At 33.6% G+C, this 26,002-nt stretch overlaps 1 protein-coding gene across 1 annotated transcript; it reads left to right on the top strand.

The window, feature by feature from the left end:
* The first annotated feature begins 15,420 nt into the window (after positions 1-15,420).
* LOC18103572 (uncharacterized) lies at positions 15,421-23,071 on the top strand. Its single transcript, XM_006377948.3, has 4 exons — positions 15,421-15,580; positions 16,596-17,253; positions 17,967-19,149; positions 19,592-23,071. The coding sequence occupies exons 2-4, from the start codon at positions 17,030-17,032 to the stop codon at positions 22,679-22,681; spliced, it is 4,497 nt and encodes a 1,498-aa protein (XP_006378010.3). The 5' UTR covers positions 15,421-15,580; positions 16,596-17,029; the 3' UTR covers positions 22,682-23,071.
* Positions 23,072-26,002: the final 2,931 nt, after the last annotated feature.

The following is a 26,002-nucleotide window of genomic DNA, read 5'->3' as shown; positions in this document are numbered from 1 at the left end:
TTGTTTTTGTGTTTTTTTTTTAATGAATAATCAATATTGTAGCTGCTGCAAAAATTGCTTTTGTACAAGAACTGTGCAAGTGGCCTAGCTAGCTAGTTCTAGGTTAGGAGACATACGCTCATGATTGTGTACTGTGATCCTTAATACGTGTGCTTTAACTTTAAAGGGCAGACTTATATGTTTTTTTTAATTTTTTAAAATATTTTTTATTTTAAAATATATTAAAATAATATTTTTTTATTTTAAAAAAGTTATTTTTGAGATTTACGTATTAAAATGATTTAAAATATATAAAAAAATTAATATTTAATAAAAAAAATTTAATTTTTTTTATGGAGCTTGAAATGAAGGATAGGCATGAATGCAGTTTCTAAAAAATAAAAACTGCCTGGTTACTTAAGCAAACAGCACCTGAAAAAGACAGTTTCTACTAATTTAATGAAGCAAATACAGAAAAGAATTCTCGTAACCTTTTTTTTTTTTTTTGTCTTTTAGTCTTTGTTTAGGTGATGTATGTACTGTAAACGTATTTGATATTGTAGTTAAAATATTATTTGTTAAAATTTTAATTTTTTTTTCATAAAATTATTTTTTGTGTGTGTTTTTGGATTATTTTGATGTGTTGATATTAAAAATAAATTTTAAAAATAAAAATAATATTATTTTGATTCATTTCTGAAAGAAAAACACTTTAAAAAATAATCATTACTGAAATACCAAACATATCAATTTATGTTATTTATGCGAACCACATTAAATTTTTAACACCTCTTTGCATAAAGTTTCTCCTTATGACTCATATCCAATTTTTTTTTTTGTAATTACCATCTTATTTCTCAATTAAAATAAAAACACAAACAAGAAAACAAAAGGTTAGAAAAATAGAATTGAAGTCAAATAGGATTGTCACACAAATTTTTTTAAGTTATTTATCTTACTAAAAAGTTTATATCTCCTTAAATAAATTTAAAAAAAAAACTAAAACTTGAAAATAAAAAAAAGCAATAAAAATCTTAAACAAACTAGATAGGAAAGAAAATATAAATAACTAAGAAAATAAAAAAAAATTAAAAAAAATGATAATGATGGATGGTTTTATTAATAATAATGGCAACTCAAACATGGAAATCAAATAGATGTGAGTTTATTTTATTTTATGTTTAAAGGAGGGTGGAAAATAGAAAAAGCTTAATGTATTAATTGAGTTGAAGAATCACATTTATCTAGGAATTTATGAAGCGACCACTTGTGTCGGTGCATATATGTGTGTGTGTGTGTGTTTTTTTTTTTCACATTATCTCGATTGGTTTTCTTAGAGGAAAGGAAAAAAAAACATGAAACTCGCGAGTGAGATTAATTGTCGTAATAAGAGTGGATTATATGCCTTCAAAAAGACAAGAAATTTAAGGGAAAAAAAGGCACTTTGCACTTTCAAGGATTCAACTTTTGGGCCCTTTTTTTACAAGGTTTGGGCCCTATCTATTTACACTTACAACAACTGCAGTAACTTAAGGCTCATATATTGCTGCCCACAGTAATTATGCCATTAGCTAACACTCTTATTAATTTGAAAAATATTACCACTCTTTTTTTTTTCCTTTTTGAGAAATAAAAAATACTAACATTATTGTTAATATATATATAAATTTTATTCCTTTTACATTATGATTTTTAATGTGTTTTGAGCTTATTGGAAGTTATTTTATGATTTTGGTATGCCTACAAGACTTGGTAAATTAATTGCTAAAAGATAAGAAATCTGCATTTTATGTTTCGGACCGTACTTCTTCTTACAGGTTCTGCACAAAGCTGGAGTTCTAGAATGTGAACATGAGCTAAATCAAAGTTAAAGTACACATATCAAGCTTTCTAAAAAGATATTATAGTAAAAAATTCAAGTTTGTTTGGACCTCTAATAAGACCTGTAAAATCAGGCTGAAATCCTACTTGTAACATGATTCTCTACTTTCATATTACATAAAAACGTTTACAGACTTAGGTTTAATGGATATCAAATTTATTTGTTTGAATTGAAAGTATATTTATTTCAATTAGATGATCAACAAATTTATAGGAATAGATGCGTAAATCCTTGAACTGAGTTAACAACATATTAATTTATCATTTTTATTTTCTTAATTTTGTTTCTTTAATTATTCAACCCCCGTCCCCGTTCTTCTTTATTTCAGTTTCTTATAGGAAGATTAAATTAATTTTTTCTTGGGTTTGACTTGATTTTCAAGATCATGCTATAAATTTATTTTGTTTATGATAGTAAAGTCCGAATTATATTTTAGAGGTTCCGACAATCGACTAATCATAAATTTGATTTGAGGAATAAAGTTGAAAGACATAAAAACTTTGATAAAAGAGCAAAGAAAAAAATAAAAAATAACAAGTAGAAAGACTGAATCGAAATACTTTATATATGCGAATTAAAAACCAATGGTTAAATTGAAAAGAAATAAAACTTCAGCAAAAAGAAAAATGATTAAAAAACAACAATCAAAACTAAAAGGTTTGAATTTGAAAAAACAATTACAATGAGGAACATAATGTATTTACCGAGGTACGAGAGAAATGAATGAAGAAAAAAAATGATCACCAACGATAAACTAGCCACATTTGGAGTACACGCGCCACCTATAATGAAAGAAGAGACATAGAAGAATCAACTAAGATGACATAAGAGATTTTTTACTGCTAGAAACCACTGCACGCGCCGCCTAATGTGTGCAGCAATTTCAACGTGCTAGCTCTTGCTCTGCACGCGCCGCCTAATGTGTGCAGCAATTTCAACGTGCTGGCTCTTGCTCTAGCAGCTTTTCAATTAAAAAATCATAATTTTAAAAGGAAATTACGTTACTACCCTCAACCAAACTTACAATAAAACCTAGACTAAAAGACCTAAATACCCCTGATTACAATGAACTAAATGCCTTGCATCAAAGGGTACATGGGTAATTCTACTATGTATAAAAAACCAAAAATACCTAAATACCCCTACCCGAGACCACTAATTTTTTTTTTACTTTTGGGGTATATTGTTTACAAAGCATTAAATAGACACAAATACCTCCAAACAAATCAGTAATAACTAATATGCCTCATAAAAATACCAAAATAACCATGATCAAAAGGCATATAATTTTTTTTATGGAAAAGATAAAATAATCACTACACTATAGCCAGTGGCGGAGCCACGTGGGTGCAAAAGGGGGCAATTGCCCCCTTCATTTTTTTTAAAGTATTTTCTATATTAGGATATTAATATAATAATTTGGGGAGGATTTGATACACGGAAAGTGGAAAGTTGCTGTTTACTTATATTTTAATATAATATATAATATATATTTTCAGTTTATTTACTTAAACTTTTTCCTTTTTTTTCTCGTTTTTTTCACTAATTAATAGAGAGTCATTTTTCCTTTTGAATTGTTGTCTTCCTCTCTCTTATGCAAATTTCTTTTAAAGTCCAGATAAATAAGTAATTTCTTTAGCTTTATACTTTAAATAAATTTTTTTTTATCTTTTCTATTTATTTCATTATCTAATTTTAGTTTTATTTTTTTATAATTAGTTATTAAAAATATTAGGGTTTATGATAATTTAGGGGTTTTAATATGAATGTGTTCAAATATGTTCAAAATAAATGTTTGAATTTACTAATTTAATCAATTAAATGTTTTTTTTTCTTATTATAAATGAATAAATTAATGTTCATGCAAAACCACTATTCTTGACACCTCTTGTATTGACATAGTAGATTATTGAAATTATTTAACTAAGGCCTCTTAGTTCTATAATTATGGATTAATTATTTAATTGAGGTCTCTTAATTTACAATGTACATATATTAATTGTCATTTTATATCACAAATTTATTTGTAATTAATTGTTAACGAAATGCTTGGAGTTAGGAGAGGGGATGGGTTTAAATCCTATAAGTTACACTTTTTCTCTCTCGGTATTTTCTCTTATTTGAAAGTATAGGATAGTATTAAAACTTGTTTCATATATTTGACTTAGTGAGTTCATACAAATTTTTTGTGTGTGTCTAGAAATAATTTAAATGTCTAAAAATAATTAAGTATAATTTAATCAACATACTTATTATATACATATAGATATGAATTGAAATGAGTTTTGATGAATTGATGTATATTTTGCTATGAATAACATATGAAAGATTTAGAATTATTGTGTAACTCAACTGACTTTATTATTATGTAGTTGTGTTAATTATTATGTAGACACTAATGATAATAAAAAAAATCAGTAGGTTCATTGATTAAATTAACACGTCACTATACAAGTATTTCAAGTGTAAATCCCTTCAGAATAAATAGTTATTCAAAACTTCAAATCATGTAACTCAATCAAGTTAAAAAAAAATTATATTGAAAAGTTATAGTATTTATTAGTAATTTGCCCCCTTATCAAAAAAATTCTGGCTCCGCCACTGACTATAGCGACGAACATCAAAATATAAGAGGGGTTACAATGAAATCTCCTTTTGTTTTAGTTGTTTGTTAATTAGGGTTTTTTTTATATATAACTTTTTCAGTAACGATTATAAAAAGTATAGTGGAGGACTATAAAAGAAAAATAAGATGTGTTGGGTGGAGTAAATAAAGGGGGCATTATATTGTACTTTATATATGGTGTTTATAATAAGATTGATAATGATTTCAAACTAATAAATGTCTACACTTTATTTTCAATGAGAGAGCAGCATAAGGCATATATAGCTGTCAAAATCCGGATCGGAATGGTTCATTACTTTGACTAAAAAATCAAGTGATTCAAACTCAAGAGACCTTATTGTGGTCTGACCATGCATTAGTTAGGTTAAATTGAATATTGATCTATCTCAAACTCCAGTCTATCTAACTATCCTATTACAATTTTACCAGTATAAATTATTTTTTAAAATATTTTTTATTTAAAAATATATTAAAATAATTTTTTTTAATTTTTTTATATCAACATATTTAAATGATCCATATATATATATATATATATATATACAAAATTAATTTAAAAATAAAAACTTAATTTAAAAATATGATTGGGCTTCAATGTCAAACACCATCCTAATGAATAAATAAAAAGTCAACCCATACAATTTTTCTCTTTTTTTTTACTTGAAAATAAAAAATCAATTTGCGAGTCAACTAAATAACAATATATTTGAGTATATTTCCTTGATTTATTAGTATTTGATATTATTTTGCGAAGTATTTTTTTTAAAATAGTTTATTTTTAATTTAGTTATTTTTAATATAGTATATTAAAATCATTAAAAAATATTAATTTATTTTTTTCAATTTAAATACATTTTTAAAACTCATACAAGTACAATTACAAATGCAATAACAGATTCCACAGCAGCATGAAAAGAAGGATGGTAGGGTCCAGAGAGTAAAATCACCTCTCATGCTGCATGCATATTCATAAACTAAAAAAAAAAAAGAGTAATAGTAAAAGTAAACGTGGCATCTTCATAGCCTTAATCTCCGTACACGTGGCCCTTCTCCTTTCTTTTTCACTACCATGTCCTAAATGACTTTGATAATATATATATATATATATCCCTTTCACAATCCAAGATGCCTGTAACGTGATTCACATTACTAGAAGCCTTGATTCCTCCTCTGTCATCTCTTCCAAAAATTCAAAATGCTTTCCCCTTTTTTCCTTCTCTCTTAATTGCCTCTCTATCTTTCAACTCAAAAGGAAAATAAAATAAAACAAAAAGGCCCTAATGATCAATTAGTCCACTTTATTTTTTATTAGAATATAATTTATAGATAAATTATATTCTTAAATCAGTTCTTGTGTTTTACCAAATTGGTTAAAAACAAAGTATTAGCGACTTGAAATCTTAGATTTTGAAGAGTAGACTTGTAACTACAAATATTAGGCTTGCTACTTGCTACTTGCTACTTGCTGTGGAGAGTTAAATTACAACGCTTGCTTTCGTTGATATGGCATCGCAGATTTCAATTGTTCTTAAAATGAATTAGCATCATAATTTCTTCTATGTAAGACTATAAAACAGAGTTTGTAGATCTTACAAAATTATGCAACGGTTACTTTTTTTATAAAGTTGACAAACCCTAATGGTTTAACTCAAAACATGATGATGGGCCGTATTTTGTTTTTTTACATTGATCCTTTTTTTTAAAAGAATAGTCAAAGATAGGGTAATAACTCAGTAATATTGGTTTCAATCAAGTATTGATGAATCCAAGTATTGAGCCTATATATATATATATATTTTTTAACTCTGAAGAATCTTGGGCTTCATGATTACTTTGTTAAGTTAAAGATATTTTACATTGATAAGTTAGAGATATGTATAGATAAGTCGGACAGTCTATAAAAACAGACCAAGATATCTCTCACGGGAGAGGTTTTCTTTTTTCTCCACTCCTTATGGTATATCTATTCTTAGAATTCTTCTCTAAAATTTGATTGTATTTTCTCTTAAACGATACTTATTTAAGCATTGAAAAGTCCCTAAATTTACAAGAGAGGGCCTTTTACAGGTATAAGGTATTATCTGTAAGTCATCTTGGCTACGAAGAACGCTTTAGATTGTCAAAATCAAGAGATTAACCTATTGTCCAATATATCAGCTTGGCCTTCAAGCCCATTGGGTAAACTCAAACCTTATCAACGATGTCATCTATGAGAAATTGATAAAAAAAAAAAAAACCATCGATTGTTCTTTCAAGAGTTGAGTTATTAACATCCCTACTCACTACTAAAGGTAAATCATTAAAGCATTATTGAAATGAGACGTGTCACAGACTTTCCTATAGTTATTGATACACTTTCTCCATCGGTGTGTCAACAAGTCTTCATTACCTAAAAAATGCTTTCTATGAGCTCTCTAGAGCACAAGCCCTTCAACCTTCTAAGGATGGGATAGATTCACTCTCTTTAGTGTGATTGCATAATTACTTTGGAAGGAATCAACATCTCCTTAGTTATATAACACAATTTACCTCGGAATGAATTGACATGGTCTCCTTAGTGCAATCACACATCTTTTTAAGGATGGTATAGACACTGCCTTAATAACAGGGATAGATACGGTCTCTCCAGGACATAAGCCCCTCAACCTTCCAATAATGAGATGAATTTACACTTCGTAGTGTGATCGCACAATTACTTTTGGAAAGAATCAACATCTCTCTGGTGTTATGGCATAATTTACATTGGAAGGGATTAACATGGTCTTTCTAGTGCAATCGTACATCTCTCCAAGGATGAGATAGACATTGCCTCAACAATGAGGATGAATATGGTCTCCCCAAGGCACAAGTCCCTCAACCTTTCCAGGATAGGACAAATTCACTCTCCCTAGTACTATTGCACAATTAGTTTGGAAGGGATCAATATCTTCATAACGTCACGACATAGTTTACCTTGGAAGGGATTGATATAGTCTTCCTAATGCAATCACATATCTCTATTAGGATAAGATAGACATTACTTTAGTAATGGGGATACATACGATCTCCCTAGGGCACAAGCCCCTTAACCTTCCAATGATAAGATGGATTCACTCTTCCTAAAGTGATTGCATAATTACTTTGGAAGGAACCAACATCTCCTTAATGGTATGGAACAATTTACTTTGGAAGAGATTGATTTGGTCTTTCTAGTATAATCTCACATCTCTTCAAGGATATGATAGACATTGCCTCAACAATGAGGGATGAATACAGTCTCCCCAGGGCATAAGCCCCTCAACCTTCCAAGGATAGGATGAATTCACTCTCCTTTGTGCAATTGTATAATTACTTTGGAAGGAATCAATATCTTTTTAGCGCTATGGCACAGTTTACTTTAAAAAGGATTGGCATGGTCTTCTTAGTGCAATCACATATCTCTCCAAAGATAGGATAAATAAGGCTTCTTAACAATTCATTATATATACATCTAGATTGATAAGAGGACACTTACAAGAAAGATCTCTCTCAGTTCCAGGAAGGAGGTAGAACCCCTTTAAACCCTATTAAGGTTAGAGAATTCAAAGCTAAAAAATAAGGAATTTTAGACTAGGTATGGGCGTTGGACCCAGAAATGTTTGACTAAGTATGGGTGTTGAACTTAAATAAAATCTCTACACAAGGACTCTATATTTATGCAACTTCATATTGAGATAAGTGAATTCTATAAAAGAGATTTTTTTATTAAATAAATTATGTTACAGTGGTTAACAAGACCACCAATATACACAAAAAGGGCTTAATAATCTAGCCTAGACTCCTCAACTAGATACTCTCCATATTGGGTAACAACAACCCTGATTGCGAACACGTTTGTAAAATCAGGAATTGGGATTGGATGGAAGGCTACACTGAAATCCATCTACATTCCCCTCAAGAGATTAAACAAATACAAGTTGGACATGATAATAAATATCTTATCACCCACCGTCTTGGTCAAAGTTACCGACCCTCTAAAAAATTCATAGTACTCCCTAGAAGAGTCTTTTAAAGCTTTTAACTTAGCCCGAGAACACTAGGCTTCTTCCTTGGCAGTAACAAGCTTGGCCTACATACCAACTTGGGAGGCCCTCGCTTCAAGGAGCTCTTGTTTTAGAGGATCCACTTAGTTATAGACAGTCTAAAGCAAATTTTCACTGGAGCTTGGCTGAAGGGCAAGGCCATGTGCTTGGTCCTTCAACATGGAATAAACCACCTTAAGGCTATGTAGTTCAGCTTCTAAAATAGATTTTTTCCCATGCAGTCATTTAAAGGCGGCTTGATTTGCGTTGTTCGCAACCACGACCTCTCTCACATAACCCTTTTCGACTACCTAGCACCTCTGAGAGTGGGCGCACATCATGAAGGTCTACCAAGTGTAAATGTAAAAAATGATAATCATAAAACCAAACAAAAAAAGAAATAAGATAATTCATTACATAACCCTTATAAGTAAAAGGTTCACCAACATGACAGGGAAGTCCTCCCATCACCTCTTCACCTCTGCCTTTACCAATTATAAGAGCAAAGACCCCCAAGGTAAACCTTTTTTTACAAGCCCTGTTGAAGTTTCTCCTTTTCCTTCAACTATTAGTCCTGCAAAAATAAAAACCAATTTTACATCCCATTCTACCTTGGCCAAAGATTTATTAGTCAGTACTATTTGAAGAATAGATGGAACATTTTCCTCACCTAGGATGATGAATCCTCTCTTGATCAGTCAAGTATCTTCATATAGTTCATGTTATATCTAATGTCTGCCCCTTCGTCATCTCGATTAAAATAACATATTGCATGATCAAAGCATGACATTCTTTATATAAGATAACTTAATGATCTTAAGTCTAATGATTACTTACACAACCATCACATGAGCTTTTCCATAGATGTAGGTGATCTCTCTATATGAAATTCTCATGAGGATCAATTCAATATACATGTTTTATGACAAGCACCTACATATTAGTTCTATGTATCCCTTATACATTAGTTTATGAGAACAATTGTTTCATTTCATAAAGGAAAGAACATAATATGTACTAATTTCTACGACTCTAATAAATGTCCAGTATTTAAGAGAGTGTCGACCATGGATATTTTAGGAACAATGCTTTGATGCAATATGAATCTCATAATGATAACAACTTTATAATTTCATTTGCAAAATATTTTTATCGCATGGACTTTATATTTACTCTAGATTCATAAATCAAATATTAGATTCATCAATCTAATATCATATGAGTATTAAAGATAAATTAAGCATTTATTAATAATAAATATGTATTTATATGAATATAATAATACAACGTGTAACCAGCCGAATGACTACATGACATATTAAACTAACAATTTTAACATTAATTTCTTCATTTTAGTTTGACATCTAATTTATTTTTGTATTATTTTTAGAGCTTGAATTTCATTTAAAATTCAACTTATTATCCGAACATCTTGTTAAGTAAACTGTATAGACGTAAGTTTCCTTCTCCTGATTTTGCGAGTAGGTTTGTAAGACGTAAGTAATGATTAATGGCCTAAATTGATTATCTTGAGGATTTAGTCTTCGAAGTAGCTGATTAGTGCATTGACCATATTATCATATACTTAATTACGTGGTTAATTAATTAGAGGTATGAGGTTTGTTCCAATTTGGAAAAATGGCAACGCAGACACACTAATTAATCAGCTGAGAATTGCCATGGGAAATGACATCAATAGATATACGTATTAGTGAGAAATATCGTGTATATACATGTGTGTGTGTCGTATCATATAAATGCATGAAGCACTACTTCATGTATGTGTGTGTATGTATATCTTCAGTCAATATCGATCATATACTCAAAGTGATGTCGTCCTTCGGCCAAGTTAGTGGTACGTAGTTTTAATTCAGAACTCCATAACAAGAACAATCCTTGTAGGGCCATCGATATATATATATATATATATATATATATATATATATTATAAGCTACTGGTACAAGGCCTTTTTCTTAGATGGAGTTCTGAAAGAATTATTGTTTTGCTGCTTCTAGTCATCCCATTTTCTTGTCCTGCCCAGTAGCTAGCTAGCAAGCAAGCTAGGCGTGCCATCACTCTCCTTTCTCCTTTTTCCGTATGAATACATGAAATTTAAGCCAAGTCATTCCCCTTTGCATTTACAAAATATACAGTGATCGGAAAAATATATATGGTATCGCTCGACATAAATTATTGTGAATACTAATAATACTGTTTTATTTTTATCAAATCAGTCTAGAAAAACTAAGTTTATGGATAAAATGATTTTTCCCAGGTGATTCATTTTTTATTTTTAATGGTGTAGCAAATGTCTTTTTATATATTTTTTAAAACAGTCAAAGCCTTTAAAAACAAAAATCAAAGAATTTTTTTGATATTTCATATTTTTTAGCGCAGTTAGATTGCTAACTTACTCTTGGAATAAAAAATAATTTAGGCTTACTTTGAGGGCATTTTGGATTTTCATGTTGGTTTATATGTTAGAAGCATATTAGTGGAGGGGTAAATTGGTATTTTGTATTACTTAAAAATTATTAAATTTCAAAATTTACCACATGAACACTCTCTTTTATCCAAATAAGCTAAAATATTTCTTTGGTCATCAAAAACTTGATATTCATTTACATCAGAGGTATTTTAGCATGATGTCTAATATGTAAATGGTATATTATCCATAATATTTAAACATGTTTTTCTATGTTATATAATGTTTTGACTTGTTTTTTTTTTCTTTTCGTAGAGTCTACTAGAGGTTGTGGATGAAATATTCCCCTATATGCTATTCATAGATATTATGCAAGGCATAAACAAATTAAAGTGCTACTTTTAATTTTTGCAGAGTTAACAGGGAAATCAAGGAGGAGAAAGAAAAAAGAAGGTTGCACTCATCAAACCAGAGCTTCGTTTGGAACATGTGTCGCACCTAGACGGAAGGAAAGTCGAGATGAATTAAACGCCGTCCTAGAAGCCACCATATGATCATCGCACGACGTCTCAAATGCCGCCATAAGAGCACCGAGACAATCGACACACGCCAATCGAGTTTTTTTTTTTAAAATAGAATCTCTATACTAAGTTAATTATTGAAGAGCCCCTCGACCAACATGAATATTACAAAATAACCCATATAAAAAGACAGGGCGCTTAAGTTATAATTTTTTTTTAAAGTCAAATAAATCATTTAAATCATTTAAAAAAAATAAAAAGACCACCAAGCCTCTTGTAAGGGTGATTGAACAATTTTATTGTAGTACTGATCTTCTTCTTGCCGTTATTTGTAAATGACTCTTTAGCCATCAAGAAAGTACCATTCTACCTCCCTCATGGAAAGCTTAATGATTTTAGATTGAATGATAAATTCGTCACTTTATTATTATAATCCATATATGGTACGTAATTAAATGGCCTCGCATGCCACAGTGCACTGGTCGAACTCTTATAGTTTATACTATAGTGTGTGTGTATATATATATACATATGGGCAGAGCCGCATCTGAATTTGTTTGGCAGCAAAAGTTGTTAAAGCAGATTCTGTTATTTTTAATTTATGCAATATATATGACGAATATCAAGAGTTGAAAAAGAAAATTTATAAAAGAAAGGGGGGCGGGGCATGATAATGATTTTAATTAAGGCGTCTTTTGCCTTCCGAATTCTTCTTTATCATTTAATTTCCCACATTCATAAATATATATATATATATATATATATATACACTCCACCTTGCACAATCTCCTCCTACGCACGTACCCTTATTTACGCTCTTAATTCGTTTTACACAACCATTTCGACCTCGCTCGCAACCGATCGAAAAGGTCCGAAGCAAGAAATTAATTACACAAAATTTAAAAGTAACAATCGATATGAGAAAATGAAAGGAAGAAAAATCTCCGGAGCAAGGACCGATCGAACTGGCAACAACATGGTTAATCCTTGGTGGTGAAGAGGAATGGATTTCTTTTTTAGCTCTTAATTTCTTTTCCATCTGTCTATATATTGAGGAAATTAAGAAGAGAGAGAATTAATGAGAGGAGGGTGAATTCTCTGTTATTTTTTATATATAAAAAATCAAAAATCGACTGTATATAATTACAATATTCAATAAATTCATGCATGCATCCATATTCATTTATGAACACAGTACGTATGCATGCATAATATAATGACAACAAAAAAAAAAAAAAGAAGAAAAAAGGGTGAATATCACGTTAGTTTCAGTACCCTGCTATAATTGATAAATGGCCGAAGTCATGATATTAATTAGCAAAACGTTTTTGTTGAAATTCTGGAGCTAACTTAATTTGAAACATTTTAAAGTATATATAAACCCTAGCTAGGGTGCAACGTTGTTCAATCTAGCTATATATATATATATATATATATATATATATATATATATATATTCGTTTATAACACGTAATTAAAGATATTACTATATATTTAAAGATAGAAAAAAATATTATTCTTTCCGGCAGTTTTGATTCGAGGTATATATATATTACTATATATTCAATAAGAAGATTTGAGGTGTTCAATGAATAATTGAAGAAGGAGATCATAAATGATAAAAGAGAAAAACACATTGGATCCGTGAGAAATAATAAAAATATATATATATTAATTTTCTTTCTTCAATTTCTCTCTGATGTTCATCTCTGGTATGAAGTGAATATTGATAGACTTTAAGATTGATGGTGAAACCAGTGGGAGTATCATTAAAAAATAAGGAAAAAACCATAGCCATACAACAAGCATGTATGAACACACAATTAATGGGGATTGATTGATCAGTGAAGGCAAGGAAGGGGGTAAATGTAATGCATGAAGAAACCAAACCAAGAATTGAAAAGGAGTGGTGTAGTTGTACTGTGACCTACGCGTAGCTCGACCTTGAGAAACGTAGCCACCTTAACATATATATATATACACATTGTGCTGATTGATACATATAGATTTGCTTCGAGAGGAGAGACCTTATTATATGCATCCTCCTCCTCCTCCTCCTCCTCCTCCTCCTCGGCTCTTCCTCCTCCTAGCTTTTCAGCTAGCTATATGGGAGTTGCAGAAGAAGTGTGTGTGTATATATATATATATATTTACTTGGTTCGATCAAAGAAAGGAAGCTGTCATATATTATATTATATTACATATAAAAGCAAAGAAAGAGGAGGAGATCCTATCTCCTCCTCGGCTCTCCCTCTGTGATTCTGTCTTTTAGAGGGGTCGCAGACACAATGGGGACATGGAGGTATATGACAACCATCGTCTTCCATCTATTATAACCATTCACCCTATATATCTTCTTGTCATTTTGCTACTCCTTTTTCTGGTACTGTACAGTACCGTTAGGTGCATGAATGCTCTCCCCATACTGTTCCTTCTCTCTCTCAACAAAATCTCGCTTTATTCTCGAACCAAGCGAGTACAATCAGCCTCTTTTATTTAAAAAAAAATATTAAATTGAAATATTCCTTTTTATTTTTTCTGATTTATTAACGTAGAAAATAAAAAAAAAACATGGAAAAACAACTTTAATGTATTTGACATGAACAAACATAAAAAAAATCTGAATTTTTTTAAAAAACACAGCCACGCCATGTTTGTGATTATGTTTTGAAAAGACAGGTTTAAAAAGATTTATAAACTTTGGGGTGTTTAGAACTGCCATTGTATTTCAAGAAATAGATTTTAAAAATATTTGAAGCACTAGAAACTTGGAATAAAAGAAGAGAAAAATAAAATAAAATAAAAGAGGGGAGGTAACTGTCAACAATCAAAGGATTTGACAGAGAGGCGTTGTCGTGTAGTAAGGGCAAGAAACGAGCAATGAGGAAAATAGGGAAGAAAGGGGAGGATAGAAAGGAGAAATCACGCATGGACCCACATACCCCATGGGATTGAAAATATCAACCAATAAACAAGTGTTTTTTTTTATTTTTTTGTGAGCTATAGGGGAGGAGGTTGATAGGTAGCGACTGAGTAAATATTAATATTTCGTCGCCTATCTCTCTCACTGGTTTTCACCTACAATTTACTCCTTCCATCCATCCATCCCTCCCTCCCTCCCTCCCTCCCATGGCAGACAAAGATAAACACAACCTCAAAAACTCCTCACACGCTGTTTAATGCCTTTCACATTCTCTCTTGTTTTTATCTTTCTCTTCATTATTTGTTGGGGAAAAAAAAAAAAGAGAGAGGAAAAAACTCTTTGCTCCTAATTCAAAGTAGAGAGTTTGGTTTTTCTCTCTGAATAAAAAAAAACAAAAAACAATTAAAATAGAATGAAAGAAGAAACGTTCGATGGTAATTTACGACGCAGATTAAATGTTTTTATATTTTATTTGCTAAACAAGAGACAAGAAGACAAGATAAAAAAAAATATATGTTTTATTCTTGACTACATGTATTATTATTACATATAAAACCAAATACATAAATGTCCAAATTAAGTGTATGTATGAGCTCTTTAAGATTATAATTTTTACTCTTACGGTAATCTTTTTAGTAATTTTTTAAGATTTTTTTTATGTTTCTTATTTAATTTCTTGGATTTAATGGTGAAAAATAAGTTAGTTGGATCATTAATAATCTAAATCTAAATGTAGTCTTAAGAACTGAAATTAATAAATATTTTAAAAGATATTTGTTAGAAAAACTACTCCATCTCTCTTTTTATCAATTAATAAATATTTTAAAAGATATTTAATCTATATTATCTTGATTTCCACAATCATATACATCTCTATTCTTTATTTTGAAATTTATTTATTATAAAATAAAATAAATAAATAATACCTAAAAACTTACTTTTTATTTTCTTTAACGTGGAAGTTAAAAATAAAAAAAAAAAAAAAGGAAAAGAAGAGAGAGAAGAGAACCAGATGCCTCTTTTGATGTGTGAGTGGGTGGTGCTCTTTTCTCTCTTCTCTCTCTTATTCACTCTCTCTATTTTTTTTTTTCCCTTTACTACTGCTCTTTCTTTTCCCTTCTTTTCTTCTTCAAAGACTCCAAAAAATCCTCACTTTCTCTTCTCAAACACAAAGCTTGTTAAGGTTGGTTTAACTTGTTATTGATTTTTTTTCTTGCTCTTCTATATCTGTCATAGTGGGTTGCTTGCTTCTGTCTCAAAGATCAAGTCTTTTCTTGTTTTTGGCCTTATATGGGGTTCATTTGATTTCATGATCGCTCTGTTTCAAATTCCTGCCTTTCGAGTTTCCGGGTTGGTTCAGCTTCTTCCATATTTTGGAAGTAGTCAAGAGTTTGGTCTGGTCTCTGCTCAGATGCCCTTTCCTTTCCTTTCTTAGATTAGATTAGATTAGATTAGATTTCCTCCTAGTTTTTGGTCAGTTCAAACTGTTCACTCTGAAGTATACATCTGCGTGTATCTAGAGATGCCAAGAATCTTGGGGTGTCTGTCTGTCCTCTTTGTTTCTCTCAGCTGGCTTATGTCTACTAATGTTGTTTCTCCAACTCTTTCTTGCTTTGATTTTTTTTTTTTTTTGTCTTTGGAATTAACTTGCTTCATTCATAATTCATATGGTTAGCAAGATGGATGGATGGATAGCTACATCCTTTTCAGAGCTCCTTGCTCCTTTTGATTTTTGAAAGTTGGTGTTCTTGCAAATTACAATCTCTTAATTAAGGTGTTTAATCTCTATGACTATGTATTATCATATGAGGTTTGCTTTGATGATGCTGGCTGGTGGAGTACTTGAATTTGAGTAGTACTTGGCTTCATCTTCTTCCTTTTTTTTTCTTTTTCATGTGGGTTTGTCTTCCCCACATAAAATAACGTATGCCCATCAAACTTTTTGAGAAGAGTTTCAACATCATCTTTGCTTAAGTGCGTGTTATTGAGTTTTTGTTGTTTTGCTGAAAATTTATTTTGGTGCTTTGCTTATCAATCAAAACACTACTAATCATTCCCACATAAAATAACGAAACTCTCCTTAATTTGCTACCTAACTAGCTGTTCCTTCCACCACTGATTTTAATATTTTCATCTCCTTCTTGCCAGGTCTTTGCTAAAACTGTTAATGATCTCACGGTTTCTTTTCATCCTTGCAGGCAGCTGGCTAAATGGATGAAGAATCTAGTGGGGTTCCTTGATCTTCTTCTTCTTGTATAAATACATATATAGATAGCTAGAGCTGCTTAATTTGGTTTGCTTCTTTGTTGTTGCGGCTGTGGAGGTCAATCGCATGTGGTGATAGTTCTTTGGTGGTGGGGTTTTTTTGTGTAGAAAGAGAGAGAAAGATAAAAAGAAAGACACTAGCTACTACTGCTATAATTTATAAGTGAAAGAAAGAGAGAGAGAGAGAGAGAGAGAGAGAGGAGGGGCTGTAGTGATATACAACTAGTTACTAGCTATATGTTGAAGACTAAGAAGATAAAGATAAGGCAAGACAGCAGTACTGGAAGATATAGTTGTGGAGAAGCTGCTGCTTGTGACTGTTCCAAAAAAACAGCACAAGAAGAAGAGAGAATAATATCATCATCAGATGTTTTCCATTGAAAACCCTCCAGTACCAGATCCCCCATGTTCTTCTTCTCAACCGAATAGTAGAAGTGATGAGAGGGCTTCTCAGCTTCCCACTAGTAGTACTTATAATAAGCTTCCACCTTCTAATTTGTCAGAGGTAGTAGTAGTAGATCTGCCAAACCCAAATCCAAACCCAAACCCATGTCTTGATAATCCTACCCCACTTCCTAATTTCTCCATAAGGTAAAACAATTCATTCTTTGTTTCCTTTTATATGATCCTTTCTTTCAGGGATATTATGAATAGTACTGTTTCGATTTTCTTTTTCCTTTTGTCATGGCTGTCTTGCTATGCTAAGCTAACTACTTCTCTCTTTTTCTTAGTGGTGATCTGATCTAAGTCAGCTAATCAATCTTTAAGATCTTTTGTTGGGTCAGATCCAGAGTAACATGCTCCCTTATGGCTCAGTTCAACATGGCACACCCCCCTTCTTGTCTTTATTCTGGTTTTTGAGGAATTTCTCTTGCTTTGCTTTTAGTGATCATATCCAAGGCTTCTCCTTGGGGCTCTTATGTTTGTGTTTTTTAATGATTCCCGAGTCATACTCACTGCCTCTAATCTTTCTTGATTGTTGTTGCTTGTGATTTCATGTCACTTTGTACAAACAATCTGTCCTTGTTCTAACCATATCGTGCTGCTAGCTGCAGACTTTTTCTCAGACACTAGATTTTCGAATCTTGTGTTCACTTGGGTTTTGCTTGGCTGTTTTCCTACTGTTTCGTGTTTCACTTTCAGTTCCATGAACCAGATTTTCCCTACCAGACTTGTTTTTTCTAACATATGATATGATTAAGGGTTCCAGTTCTTGTGTACATATGGTTGGTATAGCTTTAGCTTATTATAGATAGGTTGATCTTAGTTGATGCTAACAGAAACTTTGGTTGTTTGCACTGCAGAGATTATGTATTTAAAGCCAGGAGCAAGGATATCAAGAATAGCTGGCCTTTTTCTCAAAAAAATCTGCAACTTTGTTTGAAACATGGCGTTAAGGGCGTGTTGCCACAATTTGAGCCTCTTGATACTGTAAGAAACCAGTTCTTCAAGAGATTTAAGGGTGAAACCAATTCAGTTGAGAAGCAAAATATCAGCAAAAGAAGCAGTTTTGACAAGGAGGCTTCTAGACCAGAAAGTCATGTGGTGGTAGACTTATCTGATGATGCTCAATTGCATGCCAAGTTAGCAGAATCTTGTGTAGACATTAGTTCGTGTAGATATGGAGAAGAAAATGATTTCCCATCTACAGCAACAAGTGAGATAGACTCAGTTCCTGATAGCAGGAAACCTAGATCACCTTTAGAAACTCGGACTTTGGCCAAAGCTGCAGTTGAAGTTGGAGCTACTGTGACCCACAAGACTGAAAGCACCACCAGGCCATTGGCTAATAAGAAGTGCAGGTTGATTGTGAAATTTGGTGGCAATTCTGATCGTGCCTCGGCTGAAGATATTGCTTCTAATTGTACAACTATATCAGAAACGATGGCTTCAAAACTTTGCCCTGTTTGCAAAACTTTCTCATCCTCGTCCAACACCACCTTGAATGCTCACATTGATCAGTGCCTTTCTGTGGAGTCAACACCCAAGTGGACAGCTGATTCTAAGCTAACCAGGTATAGAATTAAGCCAAGGAAGACACGGTTGATGGTGGATATTTATACTACTGCTCAATATTGCACATTGGAAGAGCTTGATCGAAGAAATGGTACAAGCTGGGCCACCATGTCAAGCTTGCCCGCTCAAGAGACTGAGAAGAGTGATGCACCTAAGGAAGGGAAAAAGCCAAGGGTGTTGCCAATTCATCCTGAGGATGCTGGTGATGTAGGGCCAGTTTATATAGATGCAAATGGCACCAAAGTTAGGATTCTATCTCAGTTTAATGATGCATCACCAGTAGCAGAAGTAAGCGAGGATGATGGAGCAAGAAGGGAGGATATTGGAGGAAAGAAATCTTTGAAAGGTGGCAAAGCAAGCAACTACATTTCAATGAAAAAGAAAAAACGATTAGCACAAAAGCATCAGAAGTATCTAAAACTTGCTTCTCAGAGAAAAAAAGTCTTGTTCCACGAGGCACCTGGTTCTCAGGTACAGTTTCTTGCTTTCAATGTATATTATTAATTCCCTTCCCAAACTCTACGTATTCATCTCAATGACTGCCCTTGTCCATTTTCAACACCTAAGAAATTTGAGTATGTAATAGACCTGTTATTTTACCTTTTGTGCTCTAATGCCATTGAGAAGCTTAATCATGTTATGTTTGGGGCAAAATGTTCTTGGATGCTTCAGCTGATATTGTGTCGCCTCCATTTGTGCAGTGTTTAAGTTAAATTGGATGGAATTGTTTCACAGAAAAATTGCTAAAACACCAGTATGACATATTCACTTCTTTACTTCCTTAAGCCCTTCTATGACATTTTGTACACTTATCGTGATCATTCTGCCCTTTGATTTATGCACCATCTTCTGTTGAAAATTCTGTAGCTTAAGTGTTCAGTTATATATGGTTGTTAATGTTTCTGTTGAGCAGATTTCTGGAGGTCGAGAAGAAGGTAATGGAGAGGAGAAGAGTTGCGAGAAAGATCATCAGATGTTGAGGCAAATCAAACCTAGTGATTGTGGGACTTTAAGACCATGGGTTTGCTCCAAACGAAGGGGTTTTCCAAAGAAGATTGCAACACAAGAGAGTCATCAACTTGTGAGATGTAAATGGCACCTGGCTCAGGACTTGCTGGTTGAGAATGATCAATCATCTGTGGGTGATCATCTTTCAGAGAGGAGCCGCGCTCAGAAACCTACCATTTTGTGTGATGATCAAATATCTTCTCCCAGAAACAGTGAGAGGATGGAGAAGCTTTTTCATAAAGACCAGGTTAATGAGAGGAGGGAGTGGTCTCCTGGAAGAAAGACAGTAGGGAATCTTCTAGTGGGGGACAGGATTAGTGGGAAAGTGGATAAGTTGTTTCCACCAATGAAGCGTAATGCCAATCAGTTGAACAAAGATGGCACTTCTATCCATGATGGCTGTATGCTGAGACCACCAAACTCTCCCAGGAATGATGTTTCTTCACTAACCAAGAAGACTGTCTATACTGATGATGATACATGTAATAATTCTGATATGTATCCCATTGCTAGCACAAAATCATCCCGGAGTTCTCATGCAGTTGTAACTAAAGCAATGAGATTCTCCTCCATTAGGAAAAGTGTACTGTCTGTCAGCAGCCAATCTTCTGTGACTGAATCCAGGCCCAGCAAAGGTAAGAGATGGTCCACCCTTGACAAATCTCAAGAGCCTTTGACAAGAGAAATAGATGAAGAAGCTGTGGGTAGGCATTCTGAGGTTGATGAACAGTATGATTTGATGCAGGATCATACAGAAAATCTACTTGAAAGAGAAGAAATGACTGATGAGGTGTCTCTTGGTGGAAGCCCCGTCCAGGAAGTTAGACAAGGAAAAAGATTTTCTTGCAGTTCTGAAAGGCTGGAAGCCTTGAATTTGAGGAGCTCAAAATCTGCACTTGGCTGTGGTCATGCTGAGGGAATAAATGTAGATTATTCAGGTAGAGGTGATGGCGATTATGTACACAAAGTTGATTCCCTAGAGTCTCCTGGAACACAAGTTCCAATCCATGAGGACATTGTTGTTGAACCATCTTCCAAGACTTTGGATGGGAGGAGGAGCGTTGCAGGTATGAGTAAATCTGTCAACACTGAATTTCATGAGCTGGGTATTTGTTCAAAGGTCCAATCAAACTGCATTCGGTCTATTGAAGATTATGGAGGACTTTTAAGTCAAAACAACGTGTCAACTAGTCCAACTGGGCCTTTTATCCATGACCAAAGGATGTTTTCTGCTACTGAAGCTGGTAATGGCATGATGAGCCAAGATGCTGGTGATATGGGGGTGGGGTTGGATTCTGAAGCTGCGAAAGTAGATTCTTTTCCTGAGGTTGATCCCATTCCTATTCCTGGACCACCAGGGTCATTTTTGCCAAGTCCTAGAGATATGGGTTCTGAAGATTTTCAAGGGAATTCATCATTGACTACTATCCGGGTTCACTCTTCACCAGACCAGCATGACATGATCGATGGTGATTCATCAGATTCCCCTCTATCTGCAGTATCGACCATCTCTAACTCCATGGTAGGTAGATCTGATTTCAGTTATTCAGAACCAGCATCATCAGCAGGACATTGTGTCTTTCAAGACAAGATTAGGTCAGGATTAATGTCTGCTGGAATTGAGCCGTTGGCACACAATGCTGGTGCAGTTCCGCAAGCAGCAACTAGAGGAGTGGAAAGAACCACTTTTTCTGGAGAGTACTTGAAACTTGATAGAATCTCTATTGAGAAAGAATCTTTTGGCTTCAAAAACGATCAGCCATGCTGTTGCCAAAGAAAGGAGAGATTTTCTGAGAATGTTGCTCTAAATCACCAAGAATCACTGCTACTAAGGCGGCGGAAAATGGCATCAATGCCAGTTCCTTCCGAGGGGAAGCACATGGGTTGCAATTCAAACCTGACACCGATTAATTTGGATGTCAGCCCTGAATTAGTTCCCCTGAACAGCTACTCAGCTTCAGGATCTGAAAAGATGGTCCTCCCGCTCATCAAGCCCCCCACAGATTGTATTCCTTTGAAGGACTCTCCCAGTAGTGCTGGAGTGAGGTTCTTAGCTCGCGCGGATGCTGATTCTGCTAGTCCATCTGCCTCCAATCCTATACTTAGGCTGATGGGGAAGAACTTAATGGTGGTCAACAAAGAAGATAATGTATCCATGCCAAATGGGCAGGTCCGACCTTGTGCTCAAAATGTCAATCAAACTTCTCACATTCCAACAATTTCTGCAGTCTCACCTGGCAATATTCAGAATCTGGACAGTCATTCATTTCATCCCATGACCCCTCAAGGTTCTGTCATCTTTAGTCGGGATCCATACAAGACAGCGGTTCAACGTTTGGATGCTGGGTTTTCCGACAGTTTTGGAAGCCACACTGATTCTAAGCTATCACAAGCACCATCAAAGTTACCAGCAGGCATGTTTTGTGACCAACATAGTGATGGTGGACTTGCACCATCTATTAAGCCTCATCAGTGCAAAGAGGATTACAATTTTTCAAGTTCACAGAACAGGCTAAAGAGAAGACTGGAAACTTTTCCCACATGCACTATGAAAAGAGCTACCGAAACTCCTGACCGCCATTGCAAGCGTGCTGATTCATTCACTCATCCCGTAAAAGAAATCATCATCATTGATGATGTTCCTGAAAGTCAAACTGTTGTGATGAGTGACATTACAAAATACAATGAAGGCTGGAGGGAAAGACAAGTATTTCCATCAGGTATCTCGGTTCCAACTATCCCGATCTATAACATGACAAATGTGAATCCCTTCACTTGTTATCAGTCACAAGAGCACCCTCCAATTGGTGGAACACCAGTGGCGCACAATGGCAGCTTTCATGCATCCACCACCAGGCTAGTTAACACAAGTCCTGTTAGGTGGGGTTGTCCTCCAGATGGTCCTGGCGCATTGCAAATGAATCCTTTTGTGGCCGCATCAAACTCATCTGGTCATCTAAGATCTGCATCGCTGTATTATTCTCCGAGCTTTTAATACTCAGTGAGCTTATCTTGCTTGGCCATTTCTGCACAGATGTGCTTTAGCATGTTTCACATCGAGGCACTGAACTCGAGCTTCTCCCATAGCTACCGCTGCCAAAAACTTTTGGGTTCAGAAATGACTCTCTATAGAGGAAATAATTACGGAAGTTTAGTCAAGTACTGCATGAGTTCAGCAGTTGAGATCTCAGAAAGTTTGTATTTATTCCCAATGTACTGATTTTGTTGAGTCACATTTTATGCAACTTTTTTAGGCTTTCTGCTTAGGCAATCTCAAAGCTTTCAAAAACTAGACAGTGTATAAGCAAATCCTTGAATAATAGTTGACAAGGAACTTGGCTGAAACACAATGGAGTCAAGTGTTCCTAAGAGAAAATTTCACCTCCTTTTTCTTTTCTGACATTTATTTCCTGTTATATACAATTATTGGAGCTGCTATTTGTCTCGGTATTTAAAATTTGTGCATGATCACAGGTTACAAAGCATTCGTGACTTATCATTAAACTATTTTCATTTGGATTTGATTTTCCACATGCATGCGAGATTCAAGTGAAAAAAAGACAGCTGGTAATTTTTTTGAACAAGAACTTTTTGTGAGGGTATGAGTGAATCTATAAGTAGGCAAACTGAGGGCATGTATTTTTGTTACCATACAAGCATATGGCTGCATCTGCATCAAAGGATGTAGATGCGTGTGACAATTATCCTTTGAAGTCATTTTCATGATAGGGCAAGCTCTAACAGGTGCATGCACATGAAATGACTCCAAGTTGCCAAATTCCTTGGCTAGACGCAAGCAACGACAAGGGTGCATGTTAAATGCAGACCCCTTTTATTCTTCTCCTAGGGTCTGTGTTGTTGAACCATGCATTTGTACATTAACACATATGATCATGATTATTCTCACCGCCGATGGGAAGAGAGAGTGTGTGCAAGGGATATGAAATGAATCACTTGAAAAGATGTCCTTCAATTAATTACTGGGGGGGCATTGAACAGTTCTAAGTCTTCATCTACTTGTTTGATGATGGTTTAATTTGGTGTGTGTGTGTGTGTGTGTGTGTAGAGAGAAGCGGAGCAAGTTAAGGCTTATCATGTGGGGTTTACATGTACGACAATAAAGATTGTAGGACCCTTTAGAAAATGTGGAACTTGGTCATTCTCTCCTCCTTTTTTCTTCGTTCGATTCTCTTTGCCTTTGATACTTGCAATATATTCCATGGAAAAAGATGGTGAGCACTGTGCATTCATCTTTGGTGATGAGTGAATTGATGATATGGGGAGAGATGGGTGTTGCTGCTTTGCCGGACCATGAAATATATAGCCGTTACTTATGGCATAGTAAACGAGAGGAGAGTACGATGATGATGTATGATGGGTCATGACTCTGAGAGGGAGGGGGAGAAAAAAGAGAAGGGCATAGTCATTAGTCAAAAGGGCAGTAAAGAACAAGACATGATGGCCTGGCCAGGCAGGCAGGCAGGCTCTTTTGGGTTAATTTGCGCCATTCGGGAGGACTGAGGAGGAGATTTCCTACCAGGAAGTGGCTTTTACCATTTAGGGATTGTGATCACAGGCATGAAATGCTGCATGCACTCCTCCCCTGGCTATCTTCCCATCTTATTAATTAATTTGCATTTTTATTATATATTGCATGGTGAAAGCAAAGGGGAGAAAGCTCCATTCCTGTTTTAATCACGTGTGGGCCATCACTTGTCCCCCTTCATCTCTTTATGTATTCCGCCCCTTCCAGAACCTTTTTCAGGGGGTAATAATACATTTTTTTAACTTGTAAAAAACACAAGGATGTTAAGGTGATTACAACGTTTTTCTTTTTTAAGAAACAAGAGAAACTTGATACACCAGTAATTAATTTTATTCGACCTAATAATAATAATTTAATCTAAAACATAGTCAACAATAGTAGACAAATCATAAAAAAAATATTTTATAATAATTAACTATAAAAAATAAATTGTCAATATCATACCCGGAAAGAAAAGAAAATAAAACAAAGTTTGTTTGAGACTTACCGTCACTTAATCATTTATACCGTCTACCACCAAAAGAGTTTCCGAGACGGTGTAGACCCATTGTAAAAGGATGTACGATGATACCGAAGAAAACCGCATGGGCCGCTAGGAAAGCAAGCAAACAAACAAAAATCATTAAGTGAGCATCTCATGTTTATACTCAATCAATTAATTCTATTTAATTGAAGAATCAAATTTTTTTTAAAAAAATAAATTTAACAAGAACGACAAATAAAAAAATTTGAAATAGCTCAATTAAATAAAAAAATAACTAAGGATAAAATAAAGGATGTAGAAGGCAAATATCCGTCTTATCATCGATCAATTTTAAAATGTCTAAATAGACCTAATTAATATACTGACAATTTTACTCTCACGTATTAGCCTACGAGGGTTTTTTTTTTTTTTTTACCAGAGCAAGATAGTATAAAACTTTTTTCCTCGTACACCCCTTTAGTTTTTTTTTAATAATTTGTGTAATAGAAGCTATGTAAGATTATGATGACCTTGACTAATCCTTGTTGTTTTAAATACACTTATATTAATATTATAATTATTACATGCCAAGAACACCCCCACAGCACTACTTCTGCTATTTCTTAAGACATTGATGATGATATTTACTTGAAATCGTTTAATTTCTTATTGTATTTAAACTTAATGATTAGTCGTTACCTACAACATCAGGTTTTAATAATCTTGTTTAGTCATTAATTAAAAAAAAACTATGTCTTAACAAAAATTCAATGCTCTATTCATTAATTGGTCCTAACCTGTCATCAATTCAGCTTCTCCAGCTCTTCTTTACCTTCACCTCCATCTATATGTTAGTTTAGGTTTAGGTTGGACAAACCAGAAGTGTGTGTGTGTGTATATATATATATATATATATATATATTCAGCAAATTAAATAGTGAATTCACCAATATCCCATATATATATAATTTATTGGTTTCAATTTGAATTGATATTAAAAAACTTGATTAATAGTGGGAGAAAGTAATTCACAGTGAGTACTGTACTCTTAGACTAAGAATCAGGAATTAATATGAAGTAGAAAAATTTAAAAAAAAATCATAAAGATTCTAGTAGGGAACTAAATTAATTAAGTTGAATTAATCTCAAAATTTCCCTCTCAAAGGATATTGGCAATTCAATGTGTGAAAAGAGAAAGAAATCTAAATGAAATGATTCTGATGGAAGAGATGAAGGGATATTGAGATGAGATGAGTACGAGCACCTAGCACAGAATCAAAGGGCTAGGAAGGAGGGTGGATATATAT

The sequence above is a fragment of the Populus trichocarpa genome, chromosome 11, assembly GCF_000002775.5.
Source record: "Populus trichocarpa isolate Nisqually-1 chromosome 11, P.trichocarpa_v4.1, whole genome shotgun sequence".
Taxonomy (NCBI): Eukaryota; Viridiplantae; Streptophyta; class Magnoliopsida; order Malpighiales; family Salicaceae; genus Populus; species Populus trichocarpa.
The sequence above is the reverse complement of the archived record's forward strand: the minus strand, read 5'-3'. Positions and strand labels throughout refer to the sequence as shown.